At 39.5% G+C, this 24,055-nt stretch overlaps 1 protein-coding gene across 1 annotated transcript in view; it reads right to left on the bottom strand.

The window, feature by feature from the left end:
- The window catches only part of KIDINS220 (kinase D interacting substrate 220), a 162,679-nt gene that overhangs the window by 113,733 nt on the left and 24,891 nt on the right, over positions 1-24,055 (bottom strand). The window contains 10 exon segments of the mRNA XM_038396468.2: positions 7,046-7,134; positions 7,320-7,563; positions 8,082-8,222; positions 10,875-11,164; positions 15,427-15,578; positions 16,831-16,996; positions 18,362-18,541; positions 19,847-20,011; positions 20,688-20,865; positions 23,771-23,869. Of these exon segments, the coding sequence (XP_038252396.1) occupies positions 7,046-7,134; positions 7,320-7,563; positions 8,082-8,222; positions 10,875-11,164; positions 15,427-15,578; positions 16,831-16,996; positions 18,362-18,541; positions 19,847-20,011; positions 20,688-20,865; positions 23,771-23,869 (1,704 nt within the window).

The raw sequence follows: 24,055 nt of genomic DNA, 5'->3' as shown, positions 1-24,055 counted from the left end.
CCGTGTAGCAATACCTCTTGTACCTCCTTCAAGCAGGAGTTCTTTATGCACTGGAATCATGAAGGAACCACATCTTGAGGTGAAGAATCCCCAGGTTGGGATGTAGAGTGCATCCTTCGTTCTGCGAGAGGAGGTACAGAGTGGAGTGGAGAGAGATCTGTGGGCATGTCACAAGTTGTGACAGGTAAGAGTACAAAGTCTGTCTTGGCCAAGTGGAAGCAATCAGTATGACGTGTGATTCTTCTCTTTTTATTTTTAATAGAACTTTCAACAGTAAGGGAAATGGAGGAAAGATGCAGAGAAGTTCCCTGTCCCAGGGAAAAAGGAGATCATTGCACAAAGAGTGTTGCCCCATCCCTGATCAAGAGCAGTAACATGGATATTTCTTCTTCAGGTAAGACAGCTCTGTGGTTGGTGTCCCCCACCGCCTGAATAGGTCATGGAGTACTGCTGGGTTTATCTCCCATTTGTGGTCATGTGGGAACTTGTGACTGACCCTGTCCACTATCAAGTTTTGTGTGCTCGGAAGGTAAGCTGCTGCTAGCGTAACATTATGGGAGAAGCACCAGTTACAAAGTTTTATTGCTTCTGCAGAGAAGGAAGGTGATCTGGCTCCCCTTTTTTGGTTTATATAATACATACATGTTATGTTGTCTTTTAGGACTCTCGTGGGTGATCCCTTGATCAGCAGAAGGAAAATGGACACAGGCATTCTTGGCCACCCTGAGCTCGAAGAGGATGTAAAGGGATATCTCCATGGATGATCACTTGCCTTTTGTTGTGAGGTCATTTGGATGTGTGCTCCATTCTATGAGGTATGTGTCAGTGATGAGAAGCAATGACCGGGGGCGGAGTAAGAGCACTCTGGCCTACAGCAAGTCAAGGTTGCAGCCTATGAATTCCAGGTGCCGCACTGGAGTGAGGGTTGATTTCTGGGCATCAATCTATAGGTCCAGCTCTGTGAACAAGTGTATTGTGGATTTGGTGACTCAGCAAGCATCTTGAAAGGACTGGGCTGTGAGGAGACAATCATCCAGGCAGAGGTAAATCATGATTCCTTGGGAGCATAGGTGCACAGCCACTACTGAGAGGTCCTTGGAGAATACTCTCAGAGCTGATGATAGTCCAAAGGTGAGTACTCTGTACTGATAGTGGTCTTGTCCCAGGGTAAATCTAAGCAATTGTCTGTGGGATGATAGGATTGTGATATGGATGTAAGCATCCTAAAGGTCGAGGGCCAAAAACCAGTATCCCTGTTCCAATGCTGGAATAATCGTAGCTAGAGTGACCTTTTTGAATTTTTGAGCTTTGCTAAACTTGTTGAGTGCTCTGAGATCTAGGATGGGTCTCTAACCTCCCTTCCTCTTGAGTATTAGGAAATAGCAATAGTAAAAACCTTTGCCTCAGATGTTGAGGTACCGGTTCTATGGCTCCTAACTGGAGGAGACTATCTATCTCTTGTTGTAGTAAACTCTCGTAAGAGGGATAGGGAAGGGTTTTGTGGAGGGGTGAGGAAGGTAAAGTGGATGGAATACCCATTATGAACAATTTCCAGGATCCATCGGTCCAGTGTTATGCGTTCCCAAGTGCTGTGGAATATTCCAAGGTGGTAGGAAGAGTTGGTTAGCTGTAGCAGTTGGGGGGAGTGGTCTGTTGATGCCTTGATCAATACATCAAAATCAGTGTTTGGAAGTGGATGGTTGCAACAAAGAAGACTATGGGCCAGATGGCTTACGCCCAGGTAACATAGATTTCTTTCTCTGAAGTTCATAATTTGAAAACTTTGAAAAAGTTTGAAAACTCGTGGCAATCGGGGGAGGTCCTGGACGATTGGAAAAAAGCAAATATAGTGCCCATCTTTAAAAAAGGGAAAAAGGAGAATCCAGAGAACTACAGACCAGTCAGCCTCACCTCTGTCCCTGGAAAAATCATGGCGCAGGTCCTCAAGGAATCTATTTTGAAGCACTTGGAGGAGAGGAAGGTGATCAGGAACAATCAACATGGGAAGTCATGCCTGACCAACCTGATTGCCTTCTATGATGAATAACTGGCTCTGTGGCTATGGGAAAGTGGTGAATGTGATATATTTTGACTTTAGCAAAGCTTTTGATATGGTCTCCCACAGTATTCTTATCAGCAAATTTAAAAAGTATGGATTGGATGAATGGACTATAAGGTGAATAGAAAGCTGGCTAGATTGTCGGGCTCAATGGGTAGTGATCAATGGCTCGATGTCTAGTTGGCAGCTGGTATCAAGCAGAGTGCCCCGGGGTCAGTCCTCAGGCCGGTTTTGTTCAACATCTTTATCTGTAATCAGGATGATTGGATTAATTGCACCCTCAGCAAGTTCGCAGATGACACTAAGCTGTGGGGGAGAAGTAGATATGATGGAGGGAAAGGATAGGGTCTAGAGTGACCTAGACAAATAGGAGGATTGGGCCAAAAGAAATCTGATGAGATTCAACAAGGACAAATGCAGAGTTCTGAACTTCGGAAGGAAGAATCCCATGCACAGCTACAGGCTGGGGACCGACTGGCTAAGCAGCAGTTCTGCAGAAAAGAACCTGGGGATGACAGTGGACAAGAAGCTCAATATGAGTCAGCAGCGTGCCCTTGTTGCCAAGAAGGCCAATGGCATATTGGGCTGTATTAGTAGAAGCATTGCCAGCAGATCAAGGGAAGTGATTATTCCCCTCTATTCGGCACTGGTGAGGCCACACATGGAGTATTGCATCCAGTTTTGGTCCCCCCACTACAGAAGGGATGTGGACAAATTGAAGAGAGTCCAGAGGAGGGCAAGAAAATGATTAGGGGGCTGGGGCACATGAGTTACAAGGAGAGGCTGAGGGAACTGGGATTATTTAATCTGCAGAAGAGAAGAGTGAGGGGGGATTTTATAGCAGACTTCAATTGCCTGAACGGGTGTTCCAAAGAGGATAGAGCTAGGCTGTTCTCAGTGGTGACAGATGACAGAACAAGAAGCAGTGGTCTCAATTTGCAGTGGGGGAGGTCTAGGTTGGATATTAGGAAACACTATTTCATTGGGAGGGTGGTGAAGCACTGGAATGGGTTACCTAGGGAGGTGGTGGAATCTCCATCCTTAGAGATTTTTAAGGCCTGGCTTGACAAAGCATTGGCTGGGATGATTTAGTTGGTGTTAGCCCTGCTTTGAGTAGGGGATTGGACTGGATGACCTCCTGAGGTCTCTTCCAACCCCAATATTCTCTGATTCTATAATAGCGCTGAGTCATGTATTGGGAAGTGTGTGATTTGTGTTGGGACTGCAGACTGAATTCTGTCTTTTGTCTGGGCATGTAGATCCCTGATGAGTGGACAGTGGCCCTAGAATCTTTAATGGTATGAAGAGCCTGGTGCCTTGAAAGAGAAGGTCTTTGACAGTCAACTAGCTCTTTAGGGAAGCCTGAAAGATGTAACCACGGCACAGTCACATAACCACTGCCGTGGAAATGGACTGGGTCACTGTGTCAGCTGCACTGAAGGCAGACTTTAGTGCTGTTTTGCCTACTAGCTCTCCCTTCTGGATGCCAGCTTTGAACTGGTCAAGCTGTGACTCAGGAAGCTGATCAATAAAGTTGCTAAGTTTCCAATAGTTGACAGTCATATTTTGCCATTAAGGCTTAATAATTATTGATTCGGAACTGTACTGTGGCCAAGGAATAGGCTTTGATCCCGAAGAGGTCCAAGCGTTTCCAATCTCATTCTAGGGAGTGGACCTCATTTGGTATTACAGCCCCAAGAGTTTAACGCATAGACGACATTGGAGTTGGGGGGAGAAGAAGAAGAAGAAGAATTCCGCCTCCCCACCCAGGCATAATTTTTTTTCCCCAACCCACTTACAAATAGATATCACCGATGCTGTGGTCTGCCAGACGGTTTTTGAGGGGTCCAGGAGAGCCTCATTAATGGGAAGAGCTATTTTAGAGGATGAGGAGGAGCATAATACATGAAGTTTGTGATGGATGTCCTTGACTTTCTCCAAGGGAATCTGCAGTATATCTGCAACTCTCTTTGCCAAGTCCTGGAAAAACTGGAAGACTTCAGCTAAGGACACTGGTGGAAGCATGATGGCCTTATCTGGGGAGGAGGAAGATATGTTGGTTCTCCAAGTCACCTCTTCCTCAGTGCCACCCTCCTTTTCCTCTACAATCTCCTCTGGAGGTTCCAAGGTTCTGGATACCAAGGCCAAGGGGTCACGTCTCAGGGGTTCACGAGTAAAACTGGAAGCCTGAGAAACGTGGGGGTGATATGCAGCCCAAGGATCCCAGCATGGCCACTGAGGCAGTGGACTAAAGCAGGTGGTGGTTCCCAGGTGGTAGTGGAGCTGTCTGAGGGTATGTTCGGGGGGCCTCTTGGTAGAGGGTACCATAGGCAGTATGAGAGGAACAGTAGGAAACGGCCTCCTCCGTCTTGCTGTCTGAGTCTGCACTGAAGAGGGGAGGTGTGTGGAGAAGACTTGGTGCTGAGGTCCCAGTGTCAAGAAGAGGAGACTCCGGTACATCAGATACCTGGAGGTCTCTTAAGTGCTGGAATTCTGGCAGTGCTGATCAGCCTGGTGCCACTGGTGGTACCAATGGAGTTGGGAATCTTGCCCGCACCGAACAACCTGGGGCTGGATGGGGCATTGATGACAGCACCGATGGTACAGCGTGTAACAGGAGCATCTTCTTACTCGAGTGCTGGCTCCTATCTTTGTCCGTTGATACCACTGACTCGGTGCCTGTGTCCATCGGGTCTTTAGGAGCGTAAATGGTACCTGCCACTCCAGATCTTCATGAGCCATGGATGCTGGGATTGTCTTGATGCCAATGGTACCAAGCATGCTGGAGATTTTTTATGGCTGGCTCAGGGAACAATCTGGGGACTTCCCACTCTCTTTTTTGATGACTTATGAGAGGGGTCTAGGGCTGATTTCTTAGACTCACGGTCCTTGGATGTTGAGGGCTGTGGGGAAGATTCATGTTTGCCAGGTGACTCTCAACACAGGTCTGAGGTGAGGTTGGAGGGCTGCTTCCATGAAGATGATCTTTTGTCTCAACATCCTGTCCTTTCGAAACCTGGGTCTGAGTTGCTGGCAGAGACCACACTTCTGTGGGATGTGGCCTTTCCCAAAGCAGCGTATGCACCAGGACTGCTTATCTGCTACAGGGCTGGCCTCTTTGCAGGAGAGGCACTTCTTGAAGCCTGGTGAACCAGGCATGCCCCATTGGAGAAGGATCCTCGAGAAAAGGATTGTTTCTTTTGTTTTTGTTCAGGAAGAAAAAATAAAGAGAAAAAAAATACAGCTAACACTGGGGGGACTAACTACAGAAATGTTAAAGCAGCAAATGGTCACAAACAGACTGCTAACTCTAGCCAGGGGCAGTTGAAAAGGAACTGAGGAAGGGTAGCCTCATGGCGGGGCACAAGGAGAGACAGCACATGTGCGGTCCTAACGGACACTGCTACCGAAGTTCTCCTATCAGCAATCAAAGAATCAGAGAATATTAGGGTTGGAAGAGACTTCAGGAGGTCATCTAGTCCAATCCCCTGCTCAAAGCAGAACCAACACTAACTAAATCAAATGCAGGGACACAAGCACTCCTACAGTGGTGCACCCATAGGGACACTATTCAAAGAACCAGCTTTACAGGAGCTGTTTATTTCTACTACTGGGTGTACAGATTATAACATTAATTCTCCTTGTCCAGAAGTGCAGAGACTACAGAGAAGCTCTACACAGAATAACAAGTAGAGAAATCAAAGCTGTGCATCTACATTGTTCCAGGCTACTCTTCTTGGTAGAGTCCTGCTTCTGAAGCACCAACCAGTGACGATGAAAGGGACGATGATAGGCTACAAAAAGGGATCTACAAAGTCAAATATGGATCTAGGTCTGAGTTACTTAAAAATTATTACCTTTCTTCTTGTGTCTCATCCTAGCATTTGAGATTAGCTTGAGGCACTCCAGCTAACACACCCTAGATTTAAATTGGGGCTGTCGATTAATCACAGTTAACTCATGTGGTTAACTCAAAAAAATTAATTGTGATTAATCGCAGTTTTAATCGCACCATTAAATAATAGACTACCAATTGAAATTTATTAAATATTTTGGATGTTTTTCTACATTTTCATATATATTGTATTCTGTGTTGTAATAGAAATCAGTGTATATTATTTTTATTACAAATATTTGCACTATAAAAATGATAAACAAAAGAAATCGTATTTTTCAATTCACTTCATACAAGTACTGCAGTGCAATCTTCGTGAAAGTGCAATTTACAAATGTAGATTTTTTTTGTTAACGTGTCTGGCATGTAAATATCTTCTGACGCTGGCTACAACAGTGCCACGAGAATACCTGTTCTCACTTTAGGTGATGTTGTAAACAAGCAGGCAGCATTATCTCCTGCAAACGTAAACAAACTGGTTTGTCTGAGCGATTGGCTGAACAAGAAGTAGGACCAAGTGGACTTGCAGTCTCTAAAGTTTTAGATTGTTTTATTTTTTACATAATTCTACATTTGTAAATTCTACTTTCATGATAAAAAGACTGCACTACAATACTTCTATTAGGTGAATTGAAAATTACTATTTCTTTTGTTCTTTTACAGTGCAAATACTTGTAATCAAAAATAAATATAAAGTGAGCATTGTACACTTTGTATTCTGTGTTGTAACTGAAATCAATATATTTGAAAATGTAGAAAACATCCAAAAATATTTAAATAAATGGTATTCTATTATTGTTTAACAGTGTGATTAATCGCCTGACAGCCCTAATTTAAATGTTTGTGGAATAGCTGTCTCCATAATTGGATAGACTCTGAAATGTGCTTCTCAGCTGATCTGCCCGAGCCTGAGTTGGCTGACCTTCAAGTCAGACTTTTTATTAATGGATGATTTTTGTTGATTTCAAGGAGAGGGTTTGATGTGCCTTTGAAGGTGATATTGTGATAAAATTGTTTTGAATTACCATAATTAAATCAAAAATAGATGCATATTATAAATATCTCTTCTTTTATGTTACTATCTTTCTCACCCGTCTATTAAGAGCAGTTTTGCTGCCAAGTTTGGTCATCTCTCCAAGGCTATTCTGAGAAACTCTTCTGTCAACTTCTTCATGTATTCCTAAAGAATGACATTTTCCCCATTAAAATACATTTCACTCTTCCATTTCATCTGCTTATTCCAACTGTAAAATGTCTAAAGTTACCAAATATTTGCACAAGATGTTATTAAAAAGCTAAAGATTAATGGTTTCAAGATTACTTATTTTATAACCTTGTTATAGTCTCCTTGCATTATAAATTTACCTGAAGTATCTGTATATGGAATATCTCCATTGGTAGTTGAAGCTACCATCAGCTTTTTTGCACTACTGAGCCCACGACTGTTAAGAAAGACAGGCAAATGGACTATATTTCTCATGTAATCATGTCCATTTATGTTTGAATCACGTAACACACTATTGAGGTTCTGGTTAATTGCCTTTATAATAATATGTGGGTCACTTGCAAAAATGGCAATAAATGGGCCTTTTGAAAACAGGACTCGTACCTGCAATCAGAAAAAAAGGTAGATAGTAAAAAAACAAATTTACAATGTGCCATTAAACATTCTTATATTTAAAATTTTATATTTATTTTGTTTGATGAGGAGTTGAATAGACAAACTATATGGAACACATTTTTTCTACTACATTTACTGTCAGAAGTAATTATATTAAATAGTAACATGAAAATAATATGCTTGATATACCACTACAAATTAATACCAAATTCGTAACTCCTGAAAATTTGTCAGCTAAAACATCCTTTTAATTTATATACATTTTAGTTGAGAAGTTTGAAAAAACTCTTCAACCAAAAAAACTAAGCTCAAGATGACACTAATTCATAGCGCCTTAGATCTCAAAGCACTTATTCATTAAAGAGTTATTCTCAACACTTCTGGGAGCAGATCCTTCACTGGTGTAAATAGTTACAGGTTCTATTGGAGCTAGGACAATTTACACAAGCTGAGGATCTGTTCCCTAGGAGTTAGGCAAAAATCATCTCTGCAAAATAACAACTCACTGTGTCAAGCATCTGTAGAACTTTGTCTTGTTCACAAGCATCCAATCCATCTATAATTACGACAAGTCTTGTCTGATTCTGAGTGAAACTATCAATAGTTTTTGCCATTTTGGCCATCAGTTCCACTTCACACTTCAGAACCTACAAAAGTTAAAAAAAGAACCTTTAAAAATTAAAAAAAGAACAGAAGCTATTTAGTGGAAATATGGGGCATATTTTAGATTTGGGCAAAGGCTTTCTAAGCACAATTCTAATTTTAATGAAGTTTTATATTTTTTTTTAATGTCATTCCTTTTAAAAATTATCTATCCATCCCAACAATATTTTAATAATATTAACTAATACTTTAATTACTGGAAGGGTAAATATAAATACAATGGAATTAAAAAAGAAATCAGTTAAATAACCATGAAAACACATTTATTTTAATCAGGATTTTTTTCTTTTTTAAAAAGAGAGTTTAAGAGGGCTGTTCTGAAAGGATGAATATTTTTAGTTTCTGTAGTTTTGATCTGGTCACAGACGGTCATAAGTTAATACAATACTAGCTTCATTTAACAGTGATAAATTAGAAAAAGAAAAGGAGTACTTGTGGCACCTTAGAGACTAACAAATTTATTAGAGCATAAGCTTTCGTGAGCTACAGCTCACTGCATCCGATGAAGTGAGCTGTAGCTCACGAAAGCTTATGCTCTAATAAATTTGTTAGTCTCTAAGGTGCCACAAGTACTCCTTTTCTTTTTGCGAATACTGACTAACACGGCTGCTACTCTGAAACCAGTGATAAATTAATATACATTTACAGTAACTCAGCATTTCAAGAGTGAGTCAAAAGAGTTCAAAACATCTATAGCTTCTTCTAATTTCTCCAGTGAAATAGAAGAATTACTTAGCGTAAATTTTATGCAAAGATTTTCCTTATCTGCCTTCCTGTTTGAATGTCTTTTGTAGTTTTGTGTAGAAACCTTAAACACTTCACAATAAATATTGTAAGTAAGTTTTTTAGTGTTTTTTTTTTAAGTTTTAAGTGGGAGTGAACTGCGGGACAAAAGGATGCAAGTGCAGTTCCTGATGGAAATGATTTTCTTCATAAATAGCTGTGCATGGAACATTCTTCACTCCAAGATAAGTATGATGGAATCGTGTAGCTCCTAACTTAAATCGGACAGACAAGATTTCATGAGAACCCAGTCCCAAGCAAACAAGTTTAGGTACAGAGCACGTAAGTTTTGATCAAGGAAAAGTAAGACAGTCATGAATAAGTTTTAGCCAGCGCCTAATTTCAAAGACTTCTTAATAATTTAAGAAAAACTAAACAAAAACTATGTAAAAATTCAAAGGGTATAAAAATATAACCCCCTGAGAAATTTAACACTGATTTTCCTCTTTGGAAAAAGTGGCCAAACAGGAATTTAAGCCCCATTTTAATCACATTTTAGAATGCAACCATAACTATGGAGTCCCCACTGGGCTTCTCCATAAACAGTAGCAACACCAGTAAATGCTATCACTTTTGCTACCAAGTGTTTAACTGGCTCTTAAAAATTAAGTCACTATCATTGGCTTCATTCTTTTCTTAACCAAAGACACTATGGATGGCAAATGACTGACAATGCTCAAAGTTATGCATGTATAATTTATTCTTTATTAACTTTGCGGTAAAGTTTCTATGATTATATTGCATCTTAACAGTACTTGAAGCAATTGCTTTTATCACATTACTGCAGATCCTATGACGTGATGCCCACCTCACATTTGCCCTGGCAGGCTAATGTGGGCCAGGAGCGGCCAATTAACATCACATGTTGCACCTGGAGGGGAACGACAGATTGACAGGGCCTAGTGGTAGAAGAAGCGCAGCTGTCGGAGGAGTCAGTAGTAAAAAGCCAGGAAGTGAGAGCAGAAGGGGGCTGCAAGGAGGAAGTCTGCAGTCACTCCCTAAAGAGAAAGAAAGTTGACCAGAAACAAAAAGGAGACCCAGGAGGAGAATAAGCCCTGGGTCCTGCCCTGGAAGGGGGAGTCTGGCAAGAGGTTGAGACGGGTGAAGAAGCCACAGGGAGCAGAGGAATGTCCAGTGGTAAACCCAGAGAAAGCCAAGGAGATGGAGAGGTAGAGTAGGAAAGGGCCTAGGGAAACAGCAACAGGGTGCAAGTCTGAACAGACCTGAACTGCTAGCCATAGGGTTCCTGAACTGGAACCTGGAGTAGTGGATGGACCCACGTTCCCCTATTAGCCACTGGGAAAGTGGCACAGCACTGGATACATGAAACGGAAGACCTTTTGAGACAGCATCCAGACAGCTTGTGTGGCGGGAGTTCATTACCCTTGGGGAGGGGAGGACACTATATAGTGATATGACTGGAGTGTCAACTCACAAAGACAGAGCATCCTGAGGCCCAAGAAAAAGAGGGGACACGGTACAAACAATCAATGAAGGGCATGCCAGAAGACACAAGATCCAATTCCCAGACCCTACCACAATGAGGAGCACCCTGTGGTGAGTGGGACTCCTTTACAAGGTCATTTAGATAATTTATTGTCTAGAGTACTGTGTCTTTCTACAACAAAGTAAAATTGTAAACTGAAAATGTGTTTAACCAATCAAGTAATCCTCGGTTGAATAGACAGATCATATGCACTGAATATAATTTTCAATGGACAGCAATTTTCATTTATTTGAAAACTTGTTCTAATGTTTGTGAGGTTTGGTTTGATCAGATGGATGACATTCTATAGTAAGAGGATTATTATACTTCTTTGTGTTAACGAATGATTCATAATATCGATGCTTACCTTCATGAACCCTTCACTTTTCAGTTTGTGAAGTTTGGTAGCAGCATTATGAAGACGTTTTCTCTGGGAATTTAAGACTGAGTCCAACACTTGCCACCATGTACGACAGTTCAAGATAAAGGCCAAACAAACAACACATGCAACCGATATCAGAATAGCATTCACTGTCATGTTCTTTGGATCTACGTTAAAAATGACCAGCAGTGTGATCCCAGCAATAACGCAACCAAGTATGAAGAGAAAGATAACAAAGGATGGGAGACAGCAGGTTTTCTTCCATTTCTTTTTACCTATAAAATATAAAATAGTCATTGGATTTGCATGTATCTCTAAATTTTCTATCCAATTTAATATAAAAATGCTCAAGTTTGTAAACTCTGTATAGGATTATAACAGTCTAAAAATGGTAGGCTAAATTTTGGCCAAATTCTTGCAAAGAGGATGTGGGGTACCAATCCAGTCTTCAGTTTGCAGTTTCTCTAGTCGAAGAGACCCATCCTGTATGCAGGTGGTCTTCTCTGTGAAACAGGCTTATAGTTTCTCACAGTGAGAAGTTCTGGGCTCATGTGTGAAGTTGAGGCAGTCTGTACTCACGAGTTCTACAAAATCTGACAACACTGCCTCTATGGCCGAAGAGAAATAGGATCGCTGCAGGATAAGGGCATAGATTTATAAAAATGTCTTGTTCTGAAGTCTATTTCTGTCATCTGATTTACACTATCCATGCACAAACTCCCTTCCTTTCACTTTTTTTATTTTCATAGGAGGAGGGCTGAAAAAACTATTTTGGTTTTCATTAAGATTTAATCTCAGCAGTTTATTATTCATTATGATTATTTATTAAGCACTGGCAACTGTTTGCTGCAGAGTGAGTGAATGTGAATATATACCTAAATATTAATGGATTAAATTTTCCAAACCCTGCCTTCCCTTTTGTGAGATCAGTTTGCAAAATTTTCATGTGTACAAACAACAAATTAGATTACTAACTACCTGGTTTTAAATTCAAAACTGGCAGATATTCAACTACTAATACAAAAAAAGTCTCAGAAGTACGAAGTGACCATCTAAGCCATAATCTGTGATTTTTTTTTTAATCCATGCCCTACTACCTAGTGAAAAAGAGTCAAGAATACCTAGGACCTTCTATTAACAGATGATTCCTCCTGTGTAGTAGGAAACTTTCCACTTCTGACTAAGATGGTCAAGAAGCCAGCAAAAATGTCTCCAACTTCATTTGACAAGTGCTAGTATCCTAGACCCCTGTCAGTAAGGGGAGGGGCATGGAACAGAAAAAATAACTGTTTTTGTTGATGGATTATTCTTTTGCCCGTGGACAAGTGATGTAATATCTGCACTCCTGCTGATTCTCGTGATTGCATTTAACACCAATTGCATACTCCTGTCTGATGCCTGAGAGCTTGCAGGGATGAAATGAAATTCCTTCTCCTTTCTCTCAAACCAAACCCAGTGGGTAACAATGAGCAATTATTCCTTCAATCTCCAGAGCCCTCACCTGTGGTGTTTCTCAAGGCTCAATCCCTGCCCATCACGTTCAGTACCTATATGAAGCCACTGTGTAAAGTGGAACAAACAGCATGGATGGAGTGCTGGCAGTACACAGATTACACCCACCACATCACCTCTATCATCAACGAAACAGCATCACCTACCAGCTTCCTCAATGCCTGGCCAAAAGCAGCAGGTGCAGCTAGCTGAAGAGCAGTTGGCTGAAGCTGAACTCAGGCAAGATGGAGGAAATATCTGAGTGAATTGAGAAGTGCTTTGAAGAACTCATCTTCCCTACAACATCCCATTCTGTTGAGAATGTCTTCCCTCTGACTGTTAAGTCAGTCAGCAGCCTTGGAGTGCTTTTGAACTCCTCACTGCTACTGGAAGTACAAATATCTATGGATGAAAAGAGTCCACCCTTTTCCATCTGTGGTCAGCCATAAGATTCTGCCCTACTTCTGTCACAGAGTTGGTCACAGTGATAGAGTTGGAAGGGCATACCGAGTGGAGTCCCGCAGGGATCAGTTCTGGATCTGATTCTGTTCAATATCTTCATCAATAATTTAGATAATGGCATAGAAAGCACTCTTATAAAAAGTTTGCGGACAGTACCAAGATGGGAGGGGTTGCAAGTGCTTTGGAGGATACGATTAAAATTAAAATGATCTGGACAAACTGGAGAAATGGTCTGAAGTGAATAAGATGAAATTCAATAAGGACAAATGCGAAGCACTCTATTTAGGAAGGAACAATCAGTCACACACATACAAAATGGGAAATGACTGCCTAAGAAGGAGTACTGTGGAAAGGGATCTAGAGGTCATAGTGGATTACAGGCTAAATAGGAGTCATTACTGCAACACTGTTCTAAAAAAAGCTATCATCATTCTGAAATGTTGTGACATTATCTGATTAAACTATGACCATACAGATCATTGCTGCAACCACTGTTATATATTTGCAGCAAATCTTGTACAACGATCGTCAAGTGAGGTGTCTATGAAAAGGTTATGATTATCCTATCTGTATGCATGTATCATTTTTGTATTTGAAGTATTGGCTCTATACTTTGATTTCAAATGTTTGCTCCTGGGGTAACGCCCAGCACATCTTGGAGGGACTATCTGAATTAAGTGGCTCATCAAGAAAACACTTGGTTGACAACGGATCATGGGAGACGCCCATCTTCACTGAGTGGACTGTCATGTAAACATGCTGTCTGGAATGTAGGTAATGGCTTCCTGCAGTGACCGAGGGAAATTGTGCATAAATATGTGACTTACCAATGTGACTCCAAACTCCATCTTGTTGCTGTAATTTTCCACAATGGGATGCCCTCCACATGGCAAAATCTATAAAAGGCTCTGGAAACACCTCCACTTTGTCTTCACTCCTACTTCTTACCTCTGGAGGAACTTTGCTACAAACGGAAGCTCTGAACAATGGACTGAAAGACCCATCCAAGCTGTGGATGTACTCCAGAGACTTGACTTAAGCCAGCAGTTTATTCCATCACTGCTACAAGCCTGGACCAAGAACTTTGCCATTACTGTATGTAATTGATTCCTTTAACCAATTTTAACTCTCACCTTTCTTTCTATGAATAAACCTTTAGATTTTAGATACTAAAGGACTGGCATCAGAGTGATTTTTGGGTAAGATCTAAGTTATATATTGACCTGGGTGTGTGGCTGGTCCTTTGGGATCAGAAGAACCTATTATTTGATGAGACTGGTTGTAAAGAACCACTCATCTCTGAATCCAGTGTTTCTAGTGGTGGTATAAGAACTGGAATTCCTGCCTTTATGTTTTCTTGTTAGCCAGCATGGTGAAACAGGAGTTTACTTTTGTGGCTGATTTGGTATATCTTATAAAAGAATAACCACCAGTTTTGGATTGTGTTTTCCCTATTTCTCAGCAGTTCGTCCTGAATATGACATCCTCAGTTATGACACACTCAGGCACGCTTACAGATGTATTAGCAGGAGTGTCGTAAGCAAGGTAAGTAGTAATTCTTCTGCTCTACTGCATGCTGATTAGGCTTCAACTGGATTACTGTGTCTAGTTCTGGGTGCCACATTTCAGGAAAGATGTGGACTAATTGGAGAAAGTCCAGAGAAGAGAAACAATAATGATTAAAGGTCTAAAAAGCACATGACCTATGAGGGAAGATTGAAAATACTGGGTTTGTTTAGTCTGGAAAAGAGGATATGATACCAGTTTTCAAGTACATTAAAGGTTGTTACAAGGAAGAGGGAGAAGAACTGTTCTTCTTAACCTCTGAGGATAGGACAAGAAGCAATGGGCTTAAATTGCAGCAAGGAAGATTTAGGTAGGAAAAACTTCCTAACTGTTGGGGTGGTTAAGCATTGGAATAAATTGCCTAGGACGGTTGTGGAATCTCCATCATTGGAGATTTTTAAGAGCATGTTAGACAAACACCTGTCAGGGACGATCTAGATAATACTTAATCCTGCAATGAGTGCAGGGGACTGGACTAGATGATTTCTCAAGGTCCCTTCCAGTTCCATGATTCTACAATATGTGCTTTTGGGTCTTTTAAGCTCAGTTTTGTCAATTCATTATTCCCACAAATAAAGTCACACATCCTGAAAAATCTACAACTGATATAGAATGCAGAAGCCTATTTGCTGAGCAACACTGGTTGCCGTTAACCCATCTCTCCAATGCTCTTTGCTCTTCACGTGTCAAAAAGGAGGTGATTTAAATGGCAAGGAAATAATTGCAACCTCTAATGAGCTTCTACATATATATATATATATTTATGAAAAATTCTCAACTATGCTAAAGAATACCTTTTGCTTTCAGCTAATTGTTTTTCTATAATCTTTCTACGTAAAAAACTATGGTTTTGCAGCTTATTTTTCCAAGGTGAATAGAAAGGGTACAATTACAGCAGTAGTCTACATATCAAAAACTTACAGTTTAAACATAAACAATGTACTGATGTGAAAAAACCGAACACTTTACAACTGCTGTGAAATGGAAAAATCAGAAAAGTCATTTGAGTAATAAATACCTTGTGTATCTTCTGTCTTGAATACTCGAAAAAGTCTTGTTGCTAAGAAACCAAACTCCCTTTCACATGCATCAGAGAGGGTAGCAATCATCTCAGCCATTGAAGTTTCACCACCTACACTGGACAGTCTATTGTAGTCAGTAAACAGAAATCTGAAGCGACACAAAGAGAAGATGTATCTTGTATGTCGAAGTCCTTTTTGGCTAGTAAAAATAAAATCTTCCTATTCCCCTACAACTGAAGGGTACCCTTTCAAATGCGGCAGAATGAACATTTAAATAAGAATTTCTTTAAGGTATACCACTGCTCTTATAGCAATTTAGTCTCTTTCCCCTGCCTCCTTCTCCCCCATTTTCAACCTCTCCTTTGCCTCCGTCCCTGTCTTATTTTAGCATTTGGTTTATTGAAATACATCTTGCAGTCTCTCAGAGTGCAAATATAAAAGACAAAATTTTAATTATCACAATCCACAAAACACAAAGACTAATCAACCAACAACATTGTGCAGGATTCTCTCATATGTACCCAGGATAAAAAATACAAAAACAAGACAATACAATACCAGTATTTCAGCAGTTTCATGGTGAATTAAAAGGCATGAAAGTAAATAAGTTTCTAATTGATATATGTACATGATCAGACTGCACTAGTAACCAAAGATAGAAAAATGCATAACAATGAACAACAAAGGATCCATATCAGCCTTTCTGATGTAAATATATTGAAAAGTATATACATAATTTTAAGAAGTACATGGTCTTGCTGTGACTACTTGAAATTTTACTAGACTTAATCTATACATGCACTTGTGATAGGGCAGCTATTTTATGTTCAGATTTACTAATCTACATGAGGAAAAAGAAGAATAAAACTAAATCATAACTCCAAACTATAACATTACAATTTTAACCTAAATTTTATTGCTAGTTAAATTGTGGTGTACAAATTGAGTAGCATAAAGTAATTTTATTAGTTCCTCAGTACAGCATAAGGGACTCTACCAGCAGTCATAAAAGTTAGGGTTAACATTTGGTATCATTCTAGAAATACAAATACTTACTATTCATTTGAATGTGATGATCATTAAAAACATATATACAGTACTTAAAATATCATAAAATATGCATCTGTTGCATATTTCAAGTGATTTTTAATATGAACAAATCTTGCATGGTTATCTTGGTAACCAATATTATTTTCTTCAAACTATCTTGATCAACTATCTTGATCTATAATTACTCTCTTTTTATAACTAGAACATAAAGAGTTATTTGAAGGCGAGTAAACTACACATACTTCATCCTGTTAGATTCCTACTTCACTGTACAGTTTATAGATTATTACCAATGTGAAGCTGAATTATGTAGGAAAGAGAGAGAAAAGTACATATGAAATAACTCTAACCTGACAGGTAAAGCTTTAGTGGTTTGCTCTGGTAATTCTGGTGGGTTCACAAACATCAGTTTGAGAAGCAGCTCCAAGTACCCAATATGTCTTGCCAACCTTGTACTTAATACCCAGGCCCAGTTCCAGCTTTCTCCTTCTCTTCGGCCACCAAAGTAAATCACAGCTGTAATAAAATACTTTCTTAACATCTCAATATAAAAAAAAACTATGACTCCATAGTTAAGTAAATACTCTAATTTAAGTTAAAACAAACCAAAAATTGGTCCCTGAGGAAATTGAGCATCAAACCATTATTTTTCTTAATAATGGACATTACTAAAACATACTCTTTAAACTAGTTAAAAATCATTGAAATCTTGTGTATTGTCTATGTTTGAAAAAATCAGATTGCAATAAAGTTATGCTGCTAACAGTTGTATCTGTTATAGTTATAGACTAAAACAGGTCCAGGCCAGTAGCTCAGGTAACTTATGTGGAGTAATTATGACATCTGCAGTAACTCAGCCAATCACCATCTTTCCTCTCCAGTTAATGTGCATGCTGTAATTCAATTAATTGATATGAGTTAGTAGAGTGAAAGTGAATGTATGTCACGAGTTCTCATTCATAGATTACTTAGCTGCCAGATATCACTAGACTGGCCCCAACTATTACTGCTCTTAGAAGTTCTGTGGCTTCGTGCTAGCAAATTAAGAGCAAGATTCACCAGTATACTCCAGCTGCTTTGTGCTGTTCCACAGATGCAACCTTAATTCAGTCCTATAGTGATAGCAAGCAATAATCATACAATTATGTTTACAGCATATTAATGTCCGTTATCAAATTAATTTAAAGCCAATTTTAAAAAACAATTATTTTTAATTCTCCCTGTCCCCATCATGGCATCACTATAAGCAGAGTTACAGGTATTCTGGGGACTTAAACTGGGCGTTTCTGCACTTTACCACATATGGGCATCTTTTCAGTTTAATTTATCTCTGAATTTCCTGGATTTGCAATGCCAGTGTTGGTGACAATTACGTTTTATATAATATTTTATCGTTAATTTGATATATATCTTAACTCCATCTTAATATATTTTTTCCAACTGCTTTTAAATATTTCTGCAATTTTAATCACACCCTCTCAATCATTTGAAGTATTACGTGTTCATTTTTAAAACCGAGCCCTACACTTTTAAAACCTTGCTATTGCCTGAATATTAAGAACTTCTGTTAAAAATATTCAGTTCCAGAACTGAAGTGACATAAAATTAAGATATGGGAGTTGAGTCAATGAATTTTTACTTAACAGCTATTGTTCTAACTCATATTAATGAAGTCAAATGCATTATTTTGCTGTTCTTACTAAGTTTATTCTCCAATGTTTATTATTAAAAGCAATGAAAATAAACAATCTCAGTTTTCTTTGTATTTTTTGCAGAATGACTTGACTTTTTTCAGAAGCATAGCATTTGCTTATGAATAAATACTGAACTCTAAAAATAGATAGAACCAGTATGTTTTATATGAAGTGAAAACAAACTTACTAAACAATATGTATAGAACTGTTAATAAGCTCAGTGCCACAGCTATTCCGAGCATTGTGTCCACTGTGAAAGCAAGCAATAAACCCAGCCCTCCACACAGCAAGAGCGTAAGGAATACAATAAGCCAAGAGAACTGGAACAGAGGTTCAATCTGCTGTCCTGCAAAAGTTTTCATTTCATCTAGAACAGAAAAAGCATACAGAAAAGTCAACCTTAGTGCATATTTTTATGACAAAAAATAAATTCCTGCAAACCAATTGTGTTAGAACCTTGATAATAACCATCATAGTATGAAAGCCATTATATTATGTATTTATTTCTGGTTTTCAGTTTAAGTTAATACAAATGAGAATTCCAGCAACACATATTTAGTATCCATGGAGTGAGAGGTAAAAAAGTTGTGGCATAAATTAAAAAATGACTGAGGAAAAGCTAACAAAGATTGAGAATAAACAAAAGTTCTCCAAATAGAAAAGTTAACTTAGGGTAGATATTAGCACCAATAACGTACATTACTTTTATTTATGATGGGAATGATAAGGTGGATGAATGAATGGATATATCCACTCAAGTAATAATTATTTAAGTTATTCAAACCATAAAAATTGTAAGCAGTTATGAGTAAGTTTGAATGACTGGGCACTAGGATGATGAATTAAAATTGAAGAGATCATTATAATACATCTCAGAAGTAAGGTGATGCTTTAACTTATGAATTAGATGGAACATCTCGAATATTTACAGGGTCAACCTGGAAATCTCAACGAGCAGCAGTAAAAAGAGTTTACATGCATTACAAAGAGGATAGAGAATATATGGAAAATGTTTAAATGGTATTAAATGAGTTAATGGTGATTTTCTCTTCAAATATTGCAGTCAGCATGATTATGTGCTTTCAAAAAGTTAACCTCCGAAACAAAAAGGTCCAGAAAACGGCAATGAAAATTACTAGAATCAGAGAACGCTTACATAAGAGAATTAAAATACAAGAATTTAATTTTGAAAGATAACTAGCAAGATGGGTGATACATGTAAAAAGAGCAAATATCACAAAGAAATAGCCATCAGTATTCACCCTTTCCTATAATACAAAGATAAACTAACTTAAAATTGAAAGTAAAATTCCAAACTAACAAAATGAAATACTTTCAAAGCAACACAATTACCATATGGGGGGAATTTACTGCCGCAGGAAGCCTTGCAGACTAATAGATTAGCAAGATTTAAAAACTGGTTAGATATTGTACAAAATGTACAAATTTATGGCAGTACTAGTTAAATTAAAGGTTATAAATCGTCACGTTTTATATTTTCCCTGATTGATGGGTGCAATATGGAGGGGGAGAGTTTCAGAGAATAGTTATACATTATCGAACCAGAGAAAGGATATAGGACTAGATGGTCTACCTCAGTGTAGAAACACCTATGTGATATTTTATAGACTATGTATCTAACCATACGAAAAAGCTAAAAATCAAACGTTACCTTCCAGTTTTTTGAGCAAAAAAGATTTTCCACTTCCCCATTGGGCATACAGCCCTACACAGATAGGTGGCTGCATGGTTGGCTCACTGAGAATATCAGCCAAGGCACTGCTATAGAGATCATAACCCAGCATGTCTCCATCAGATTCAGTAGGAGACAAATGTCCTGTAATGTAAATATAATACATTATGTTTTTTCATATTGTATATTTCACACAATTACTTGAAATCATGACAAATTTACTTGTATAATAAATAATTCAATGGAAGAACAAAAAAATAATAGTTTTTGTTTATATATTCTTGCTCAAATGGATTTCAACCATAAGTGTATAAACAGTATAGTAAGAATATAGGATGCAGCTCACAGGAACTGTACAGTTGTCAAAACTATTAAGATTTAGTATGCAAGGACTCAAACAATATCCCACAGTCACAGCAAGTTAAAGCAAATTAATTCCTCTCAAAAACAAGGACTAAATATAGCCAAAACTAAATGCAAGGGAGTCATTGTGACACATCTCACATTAGTTTCCTGTTCAGAAACAAATGACAAAAGGTTAATTCTAACCGTATTAGGGCTTTGGAATAATGGATTTTCCTACTATATTCCTGTCAAGCTCTACTTTTTGTTACAAGTCACCACCTTTCCCCATATTAAATTTGCACATTTCTAAACTACACTCAATTTTCATCATACAACAGGATAAGTAGAAACATGGCCTTAGAAGATTCTTCTAATGTACCTAGTTATTTAGTCCTTTAAAACCTAGTAGGAGCTCTATTCCTTTCAAAAGCAGATACCAATGCTTAAGGAAAAGTCAAATAATGCTCACACTTACTCGCACCAAATATCTGAGTTAAAATACTTTTCTGGTGACTACAGTCAATGTTATAAGGTGTCTCTCCTGCTTTGTTGGGTCTATAAAGCAGTCTGCCATCTTTTGGATTTCTTAAAAGCAGTTCTGCAAGTTTACGGCTTCTTCCACGAATGGCGATATGAAGTGGAGTATCTCCTTTCTGTAATTAAATCAAGTGAAAAAAAATCTAGTAATAGCCATTGGTGTTTATTTTGAAAAGTGAGATTTTGAATGTAATACATATTCCAAAATATTACCGTGGTGTAGTTCACTGAAACAAAATATATTTTAAAGGAATCTTAATGACATAAACCCCTCCTTGGTACACGCTCTCTAATGTAACATTGAAGAAATTCACCAAAAAGTTAACAAGTAGGCAAGGGAGAAGGATAATAATAGTAAAAATACATTTTAAAAAAATTAGCTATCTTAAGTAGTCTCTCTCCATATTTTAAGGCCCGTGAAACCAAAAGTTGCTATTAACATCAATCTTCTAGTAACATCAAAAAAAAACCAATGAGGAGTCCTCCCTCTAAGGTGCCACAAGGACACCTTATTGTTTTTGCTGATACAGACTAACGCGGCTACCACTGTGAAACTAGTAACATCAGACACTTAAAACCCGGTTATGCTATTTTCTGCTGTATAAAACTGTGTTACACTGACAGCTTTAACTAGGAAAGCATTTTTACGGTCTTAAAGTTTCCCAAAACAACAAATCAATACCACATTAATTTTGTTATTCATTATTTTTTACTTCCCAAAAATGTGTTCAGTGCTTTACAGATGTAAAATAAAACAAGCCTCTCTCCCGAAAAAGCTTGCACTTTAAATGGACAACACAAAGAGAAAAATGAAGACAGGAGTGGAAGGAAGAAGAAAATAGCAAGAAGAAATACACTGAAAAGGTTATGGGGTTATTAATGGGAAGTAGAGTACATCATGTTAGTCCTTTGACTCGCTTATTTAATTATTATTACAGTATCAATCAAAACCAAATATGAGTGCCAAACAATAACACTGATCTAAACAGAGAGAAAGGAGACAGATTTGGCCACATTATTTTGTCCACCTCATCACTATTGGTCCTCGGGTTAAATTGTGTTATGATTCTTTGGAATTGCTTGCCCAGACTTGTACTCCTGGCAGAATTAATCAATTGGCACTTGCTTGTTTTTGACAGTTTTATTGTATTTGTGAAATTCCTTCTTATGCATGAATGTAAAATTTAACTTCTTCTGGTATTGTATATCACTGAAGACAATACAAATTAACACTTTTAAAGTATGAATGTTAATTGACAGAACCTATAAAGGTTTTATTTTCTAATGTTCTTATCAAACATAATCAGCTCAACTTACACATAATGTGACTGCTTGAGAAAATGTGTATGTCAGCTTATGAATTGCATTTTGTCTTGTGAATTCCATTTATGACTAGGGTTGACAGGCATCTGGTTTTCGACCGGTCAAAGGGACCCTGGCGGTTCAAGTCAGCACCGCTAACTGGGCCGCTAAAAGTCCGGCTGGCAGTGCAGCGGGGCTCCAAGCAGCTCCCGGAAGCAACATGTCCTGTGGCTCCTAGGCATCGGGCAGGTATGGGGCAGCCAAGGGGCTCTACATGCTGCCTCCGCCCTGAGCCCTGGCTCTGCAGCTCCCATTGGCCGGGATGGCACCTGCAGATGGGAGCAGTGCACAGACCCGCCTGGCCATGCCTCTGTCTAGGAGCTGCCTGGAGGGACATGTCACCACTTCCGGGAGCCGCCTGAGGTAACTGCCACCTGGAGCTGGCACCCTGATCCCCCTCCTGTACACCAACCCCCTGCCCCAGCTCGGAACCCCCTCTTGCATTCCAAACCCCTCAGCCGCAGGCCAGGGTCCCCTCCTGCACTGCAAACCTCTCATTCCTGGCCCCACATCAGAGTCCACACCCCCAGCTGGAGTCCTCACACCCCTCCAGCCTCGCACCAGCCGGGAGCCCGCTCCCACACTCAAACCCCTCATTTCTGGCCCACCCCAGAGCCCACACACCTAGCCCGGAGCCCATACCCCCTTCCACACTCCAACCCCCGCCTCAGCCCAGAGCCCGCTCCCATACCCAAACTCCCTCCTGGAGCCCGCACCCCAATCTCCCTCCCGCACCCCAACCCCCTGCCCCAGCTCAGAATCCACACCCACACTCCAAACCCCTCAGCCCCACCATCCCCCAGCGTGGAGCCCCATCCTACACCTCAAACTCCTCATCCACAGCCCCACCCCAGAGCCCGCACCCCCAGCCAGAGCCCTCATTCCCCCCCGCACCCCAAACCTCTGCCTCAGCCCAGTAAAAATGAGGGGAGGGGGCGGACAGCAAGCGACAGAGGGAGGGGAGATAGAGTGAACGGCAGGGAGCCCTCGCAGCAACCCTATTTATGACTGTAATCTTCACTAGATCAGAGCATCCATTTTGTAGCACGGACTTGACACCAAGTGGACAGACTCTGCCTTAGACTATGTAAAAGAAGCTGACACAGAACACTCAAGGGCTATTAACATTGAAAAATTCTGAACTGCTGAACAATGTGGTATCTACCAGCAGGTCTTTTAATTTTGAATGGACTCTACACAGAAACCTGTTTGCAGGGAGAGAGGGCTATTACCACAATGCCTAGGAGCCCAATCATAGACCAGGACCTCATTGGGCTAGGCACTGTACAAAGAGAAAACCAAGAATCCCCTGCCACAAAGAGCTTACAGTACAAGTATAAGACAAGAGGCAACAGACGGATACAGACAGAGTACTACAAGAAAACAATGAGAACTTACTGGTCAGCATCATAGGCTATAGCCTCAGCACACCAGCAGTCCAACCATTGGTAGAATTCATGTTGCTTAAGATACCATGATGATGGCTACAGTGCAAGAACTAAAATAAAATATAGGGTATAGCACGGAGAAGTCCATGGATTGCTCCCAAAAGACAGGGCTCCATCTGCCTTCAAAAAACACTCACGACTCACTACCAAACTTGTGTACAAAACTAACATGACTAGACATGCTATACATCAGTTACTAAATATTCTTTACCTTGTCAATAGCAGAAACCTTAGCTCCTTTATCCAGCAGAAGCTCTACTATATCAATATTTCTCATCTTGGTTGCTTTTATAAGAGGTGTTTCTCCATCCTAAAAGTAAAAAATAGAAGAAAACTTACAAAAACAAATATAAAAACCTCCATACAACATCATTCCTTTTGAGCAACCATAATTGGGAATGTTTTAAAAAACTAAATTCTTTACTTTTAATAGAGGACACATCATTCTAGAAGCATCACAACATAAAAAAAATAGTGCTTCCCAACTTTTCCCTTA

The sequence above is a fragment of the Dermochelys coriacea genome, chromosome 3 (genome assembly GCF_009764565.3).
Source record: "Dermochelys coriacea isolate rDerCor1 chromosome 3, rDerCor1.pri.v4, whole genome shotgun sequence".
Classification (NCBI taxonomy): domain Eukaryota; kingdom Metazoa; phylum Chordata; order Testudines; family Dermochelyidae; genus Dermochelys; species Dermochelys coriacea.
Note: the sequence above shows the minus strand (reverse complement) of the source record. Positions and strands in the feature narration are given on the sequence as shown.